The following is an 8015-nucleotide window of genomic DNA, read 5'->3' as shown; positions in this document are numbered from 1 at the left end:
TATTTATTGTATGTACCTAGTCTGGCATAAAAATGATGAAACTAAAATGATGTTTTCTTTGAAAACAATTGCAAGTCAAAATTTATTTCATATCGTTTATAATGTGGTGGAAGCAATCATGTACTATGACCTTCTCAAGAGAATTCTTATTATGCATTGCAAGATCATTTTGGTATACAAAGATTTCATGAATGCATTATAAGCTTGTAGAGCGATATCCTTCTTTTGTCGCATGAAACCTGTTTTAAATTACTTGAATTGATAACTGATCATGCTCACAGGAAGTTTCAATTCTATAAAAATTTTCCACGCATGGCACTGTACTTTGGTTTACAATATTCCTTCGCGTACGTGTCCCTGAAATGAACTAAAGACAAAATTACATGCTACACATCTTTAATGTTTAGCTTTACTTCGATTTGTCACATTTTGCTTAATTTTTCCAGCAGTACCATGGACGATGAGTGGTTTTCATCCGATACAGATGAGTGGTCTTCATCAGATTCAGATGAGTGGTCTTCATCAGATTCAGATGAGTGGTCTTCATCAGATACAGATGAGTGGGATTATAATCAGTACGATTCTCCATTACCTCCTGTGTGTGCATCATGTTTTATGTACAATTTCCTGGGGGAAATTATGGAGTTTTCAGAAAGGTAAATTGATAGTCATCTTAATATCTTATCTTACCATTACAAAAACTGCATAAATTGATTTTTTTTACATCCATGAGACTATTAAACTGACTATCAGAATATGTTTAACCTAACAGAGTTATATTGCCCTTTGATTATAAAAATGATTTAAAAAATGCAGTCAAGAACACTATAGTTACTGTACTAAAAGGTTAGAGCAAATGGATGATGATGATGATGATAATGATAATAATAATAATAATAATAATAAATTTAAGCAAGATAAGAAAGTTACATACATGTATAATCAATATGTTTTAATTGAATTGTTTAATGTAATTCATATATTCAAGGCAAAAATACTAAAGAAAATTTGTGCTGTATTCTACAATGTTTTAGTTTTTCTAAATAAAAAAAATCAATTAATTAATTAGATTTAGAAATAAGGGCACAACCCAGAGTATATAAATATTTCTTGCAAATTTTAAGATTCTATGTCATTTAAAACTAATCTTAACCATTAGACCAGTAGTTGCCATCAATTTTAATTTTCATTATTTTTAGCTCACCTGAGTGAGCTTTTCTGATCAAATTTTATCCGGCGTCTGTCTGTTGTCTTTTCGCATTTTCATATTTTCGACTTCTTATCAAGAACCACCAGGTCAATTTCAACTGAACCTGCCACAAAGCATCCTTAAATGAAGGGGACTAAAGTTTGTTTAAAAAAGAGCATTGATGTCTTTCAAGGGGAAATAATTAAGAATTAGAATTTTATAACATCATTAAAAGTCTTCTCAAGAACTACTGGGCCAGAAAAGTAGAAAGCTTAAGTAAAAGTTTCATTACATAGTGTAGGTTCACGTTTGTTCAAATCTGACCCCTGGGGGAAAGATTGAGTCACAAAGGGGATAAAATTTTTACAAATTAATACAAAGGAAAACTAATTCAAAAATCTTCTCAAGAACAGCAAAGCCATGATTAATCATAATTACACGTACATGTAAATGGAAGCATCCTTGGGTAGTGTGATTCAAGTTTATACAAATAATGACCCTCAAAGCTAGGGGCTACATTAGAAAATCAGAGTTTTTTCATAGGAATAAATAAGAAAAAATCCTCTTCTCAAGAACAGCAAAGTCATGATTAGTAATGCATTTTTTGGAAGCATCCTCAGGTTGTGTAGTTCAAAATTTGTTCAAATCATGACCCCAAGGGATAGGAAGGACTACAATAGGTAATCACGGTTTTACATAGAAATATACAGGGAACAATCTTTAATAAATATCTTTTCAAAGAGCCATGATTAGTCATATTTATATTGAAGCTTTCTCAGGTATTATGAATTTAATTTGTTCAAATCATGGAGTAGGTTGTGGCTACAAATGACGATGAAAGTTTTACAGTGGAATATATAGGTAAAAAATCGTCTAAAAAACAACAGAGCCATGCTTTGCCATATTAATATGGAAGCATCCTCAGGTATTGAACATTCAAGTTTCTCAAATCATGTCTCCTGGGGATAGGTAGGGTTTCATTAGTAGATCAAAGTTTTACATAGGAATGTATAAGGAAGATCATTAAAATTCTTTCTTTAATTCAACAAAGCCATGATAAGTCAAATTAATATACGGATGCATCCTCAAGTAATTTAAATTTGAGTTTGTTTCAGATCAGGGCCTTTGGGAATTAAAAAAACAATGCGCATAAAATAGAAATAAAAAGGAACTATTTGAGCCAGTCAATTTTGTTTTCAATTTTAGAGTTTGGAAAATGGGCAAGAATGGGACCACCTTGGACCTCATATTCTATCTCCTGTTTTATATTCATAATCGCAAATTCTTTTGTGATCTACTGATTAATGCCAAACTTTGGTTTACAGTTTGCATAGAGTCAGAAAGAACAAATACATATCAAAAATGGATTTATTTCAACAATATCGTGAACTCCATTGGATCTTTTTTTCTCCCCAGAAGTCAAATTTAAATAAGAAAATATTTTTGAAGTTTACAGGAACAGCTGAGAAAACGAGATGTTATCATTGGTACTCTGAGTCTAGGGATCGAGAGAGAACGAAGAAAAAATCAAAAGTAACGTGAAGTTAACTCTCACTAATAATTTTTAGTTTCTTAACCTGAAACAGTCCTGGATGTAATTACATGTAAAAATGATGAATTATTTAATTAATTCATCAGATTGAGGACTGTATAAAACTTAATTCAATAAATCATAATTTTATGTAATTATTCCACCTTTAAATATTTTTTTTTTTAAAAATGAGCAGGTTAAAATTTATGTATAAAATTATTTAAATTTAAAGATGTTTGTTTGAGCTATACCCTTCCCCCATTAACTTTGCTTTAAAGGGGAAATTTATTGACAGATTATATATATGTTTTATTGATGTTCAAGATGATGTTTCATGATGACTCATTGGGTATTACATTAAATTGTTTGTTGTTTGCAAATTGACGGCACAATTTATAATCAATGCAACCAAATAATTGATTTTGAAAATACGATTAATTTCATTGCATATTTACGTTTAGAATGGACATCCTTGTTAAGGAGAGGGAGGAAACGGAACACGCTATGGTTATCCAAAAACAGATTCATTCTGCAGAAATGAAAGAAAAAATAGATACGATCAAAGATCTTCAAATACAACTACATAAAGTGCAGGAGAATTTCGGCATAAAGAAATCCCAACAAAAGTAACTAATGATATACGAAACTTTTGTATACATATATGAATTAAAATTATTAATATATTTAAAGACGTTTCGATTATATGCATATAAAGAACATGCATTCATTTTTTTTTCTGTAGGATCGAGTCACTAGAAAGGCTATTGAAAACCGAAAAGGAACTGGTGCAATCTTTGAAGACAGAAATATGTAACCTTCAACACGAAATCCAAAGTTTAAAACTCGGGTAAGCATGGTCATTGTTAAAGTAAGTATGTATTTTCATGTATAAACTTAAATAATATAAATGCACTAAACTTTTCAAAAGTCAAAAAATACTACGTAGTTCTGAAATGTCAATTCATATCATTGTAAGGATATTCTTATAAAATATCACATGAGTTCTCAATCACATCAAAATCACGATGAAATCCTGTAAATAAAGATTGAAATAAATTGCAGAAATGAAGTTATTAATTAAAAGTAAAAAAGAACAAAGGAGTTATGTAAATGGGCTCAAGTCTCCCAAATATAGGTCGCCCGCGAGAGTTGACTTTGCTCTAGAGTCGCGGAGTAAGGAGTTGATCCTTACGTCGCAGGTTCGAATTGTCCTGGATGAGACAATGTAAAAAGAGGTCCCGTGTTGCAGCAGTTACAGGGAGGAGAATAGATCCCTATCTGCTCAAAGGCCGTTAGTGCCGAATACAAGTCTAAATTTGAATCTCTCCACCGGCAAGTGGTGGCTTCTCCATATGAGTGAAAAATTCTCGAAGGGACGAAGGAACAAACCAAATATATAGTTTTCAATGATCATCTTCTAATAAGTTGTATTTAATAAAGAGTCAGAGTCTTAATAAAGTTGAGAGTCAGGTGTTCGTTATACAAAAGAACTTACGACTAAGACCAAAAATTTGAGGCAATTGTAACTTTCTAAATCCTTTTTCAAAAGAATAAAACTATTGTCACGTTAACGAAAAAAGGAAAGTTATTTGCAAAATTACATTTTGGTTTTAGTCGAAAGTTCTCTTGTAAAACATGGCTCAGAGTCTTAATAAAGTTAAGAGTCAGAGAAAGGAACGATTCCACTGGCAAAATTATGAATAATTAGTTGAAAATGGCGTTTAAAAGAGGGAACCACCGAAAACTCATAACGCCAATACCAACAGCAAATTCTACAATATGAATCAATCAATATACCAAGATTCTTCTCGATACAACCACCTTCTCTCACCCCCCCCCCCTCCCTCCATTCGTACAAAACAGTGCAAAAAGTCTAAATATTGTGGTGTATCTGCATACATATAAAAGTTATGTATCAATTGTAAACTAAACTATCTTTATTAGACAACATCCAGCTGATCTATATACTCAAAAAGAGTCTGAAATCTTGCAAGAAAGGATATCAAAACTCACAGCCGAGAACAACAAACTCAACGGAGAAATTGAAAAAATATCGAAAGAAAACGACAACTTGGTCAAAAGGTAAATAGATTTGAAATTAAAGAGTCTTAGTAATAATTAAATACTATATAGAGGTAAACGTCTAGTTAAAGTTACTAACATACAAATAAAGTGATTAAACTTTAAATCTATTTTGAAAATAAACGCCGATAAGAAACTAAGAAATAAAAATGTAGACTTTCAACGTGTCGAATACAACTTAAAAGTTAAAAGAAACGGTTAGTTGGCTGTGTTTAGGAAAAAAAAGTGGCTGAGAAGACGTATATGTGTATGTAGAGACTGTAGCGATTGTAGAGACATGCAAAGACATAGAGACTGATTCGGAATTTTCATTGGTCCATTTGATTTGATAAATAATATATGCCTAGCTAAACTTTTGCATCTTTCAGTAATCTATGTGTAATGAATAGCAATACCCGATACGGGGAAGGTCTTTGAAACCCCTTACCCCCCTCCTCCCCCCTCAAACAATCTCCCACTTCTGGACCATTTTTATGCTTTGTTTAATTTGCTTATCTATTCAATATGCCTGACACTTTATTATTTTTGATTTTAATTTCTTTCTTTTGAGTGTGATGGTTCGTTGAATTAATTTCAGACTTCGAGAAAGGGAACAGGCTTATATAGATACCACAGAAATGCACAAGGAAAATGAGAGTTTGCAAGAAGATAATAAACGACTTCAAAATCAACTCAACATTTTCCAAGAGGAGATCGTAAGACTGACAAGCGAAAGGTAAAGAAACACTTGGTAATAAATGTGCAAGATATATGAATGCGCTTTAAGCATGAATTATTAAGGAAGTACATTTAACTTTGCTATAAGCAATGTCACTATGTTTGTATGAAATGTATACTAGTAATATACAATATAGGCTCTGAGTGTCAAGCATTCAAATAAAATTTTATCGTTATTAGAAAGCCCGAGATAATTCTACAACTAAAACGTACTCAAGCAGAAATAGAAGGCCTTAAAGAGAAAATATATCAACTAACCACCGATAATAACATGCTACACGAAGAAATTGAAGAAATTTCAAGGGAAAAAGACAACGCTTTAACAAGGTAAATATTACTAAATATTCATACAAAGTAGAATAAAATAAAGTTCAAGGTGTATTAATGTGTTCACTATTTATTTTGCAGGTTAAGTAAAATAGCTGGTGCAAAATTAACACATGGGAACGCTGCAATAACTGACCTTAGTGACACCAATCGTCCAACAAAAATAACAGAGAAATTCTCCGAGTTGTACGACAACCAGTGGACTGACGCTTTTGAAGAACTGAACAATACTTACAACAACGAAGAGGAAACTATTCAAGTCCTGTTAAAAATCCTGAAGGTAAAGAAAGAAAGAAAGAAAGAAAGAAAGAAAGAAAGATAGATAGATAGATAGATAGATAGATAGATAGATAGATAGATAGATAGATTTAAAAAACATATTGTATGTTTTTTTTTAAATTAGGATGCATATGATTTTTGTGTCCACACGGAACAAACTTATGGGAGAAAAATTGAAGAGGCAGTCTTCACACTTCAAGATGAAACTACAGAAGAGGTTTGAAAATTTATGTTTCTTTACTGAATAATCCAACAAGTGCTTTTTTAAAAGTGCAGTATTTTTTTCATGAAATGTAAGATAAAAAATATGCACCGGTATCTCGGATCTATCTTTAATTGTAGACCTGTACGATCACCTGTGCTGATGTACCAGTGCAGAAAGCCCTCGCAGATTTAAGGCTGTCTTTGAGCAATGCATGTTGTCCAGTCATAGAAAAGGTAAGCTTTTCAACATTTTCAGACTGCCTAGAATACTTGATGTCAAGAGAAGGCTAATGCAAAAGCCTATATTAATATTTAGATGTTTCTGGCGAGACTTCCATCAATTCTGAAGAACGTGGACATCTCGGTGTCCCCCAAAACAAAGCTGTATGCACGCCAATGTGCAAGCCTGTGTTGGAGAATGAAGATCCGTGATCCACCTTTGTTTGTCCGGTTTGAATTCAGACGGGGAACGGAATTCAACACAGATATCTTAAGGAGATATACCAAAACAGGAGGATATCTAGATTTTATTGTCTGGCCTGCACTATACTTGCACGAGAAAGGGCCTTTATTGTCAAAAGGTGTAGCACAGCCAAAACATTCTCCATGATAATATTTTAGGACAATTGCTTAAAATCATAGTGTGAACTTGGTTAACCATTACTGTGGTTAAAATTTATCATCATGTCAAATTAAGCCTGTGATATATTTAAAGCTTATTCGAATACTTCACATTTCATTCAGAAATCAAATTAAATACATTTACAATGATTTTTTTAAATAAAGCTATCCCTTCAGTAATAATTGTCCTTTTATTGAGCAAACTTTTTTTCACAAATACTGAATGGCCATTTAAATCTATTTGAATTTTTTTTGGTGAGAAATTACAATTTGATTAAGAAAATTGTAAATGTTAACTTTAGAAGATACACCATGACAAGCTTATCAAAACTAGTTTACAGTTTAATGTAGTTAACTATATAGTTTACTATAGTTAACTATAGTTTACTTTAGTTAATAATTACAAAGTTTTAACCATTAGTAATAAGTTTTGACTATAGTATATCAAAGTATTTTTACTATGAATTTCAAATTTTCATATTTGATTTTCCCAAGTCTTGCATGCAATTTTCCAATAAACGTATTAAAAAGAAGTAATACTTGTATAGTTACAAATTATTTTAAAATTATTATCATTGGTGTAAAAATATTAAGATATTTTTGGCCCTATAAAATGCCAAAAAGTCCATGATTAAAGTTTCATAGTAATTCAAAGTACCAAAGTATTTACTATAGTTAACTTTGGGTAACTGTAGTAATTTTTTTGTTAGGGAAATTAATATCATTTAATACCTCAACACTTGCAATTAAGGGTTTCTATTTACTCTGTGTTTTTTTCAATAATTACTAATAGCCAAATACTTTACTCCTTTCAATCTAAAGAGCCACCTACTATGCTTACTAAACTCAATACTTTCCAGCATTCCCTTGCGAAGTTTTACAGCATATTCATTAAGACCTCAAGCGTGGTCTGTATATAATTAGCAGCAGTCTGATCAATTACCTAAAGAGCATATGAGTTTTTAGGTGCTCTTCAACCTTCAGCGATTGACAGCTATACTAAATATAAAGAACTTTCATCTTCAAAGGACAAGAAATATAAAATGTAAAGATAACGGTGATCAA

The 8015-nt window shown here is 31.6% G+C and overlaps 1 protein-coding gene across 1 annotated transcript; it reads left to right on the top strand.

Moving 5' to 3' along the window:
• Positions 1–453: 453 nt before the first annotated feature.
• LOC133192936 (rootletin-like) lies at positions 454–7109 on the top strand. Its single transcript, XM_061328940.1, has 11 exons — positions 454–656; positions 2639–2722; positions 3182–3346; positions 3463–3567; positions 4665–4802; positions 5380–5517; positions 5700–5846; positions 5928–6126; positions 6250–6342; positions 6468–6563; positions 6646–7109. Exons 1-11 carry the CDS (start codon positions 454–456, stop codon positions 6937–6939), a joined length of 1662 nt encoding a protein of 553 aa, XP_061184924.1. The 3' UTR covers positions 6940–7109.
• The last annotated feature ends 906 nt before the right edge of the window (positions 7110–8015 follow it).

This window comes from Saccostrea echinata, unplaced genomic scaffold (genome assembly GCF_033153115.1).
Source record: "Saccostrea echinata isolate AGI-Se365-2 ecotype Australia unplaced genomic scaffold, CSIRO_AGI_Sech_v1 ptg000025l, whole genome shotgun sequence".
In the NCBI taxonomy this organism is placed as follows: domain Eukaryota; kingdom Metazoa; phylum Mollusca; class Bivalvia; order Ostreida; family Ostreidae; genus Saccostrea; species Saccostrea echinata.
This window is presented reverse-complemented; position numbering and strand designations above follow the sequence as displayed.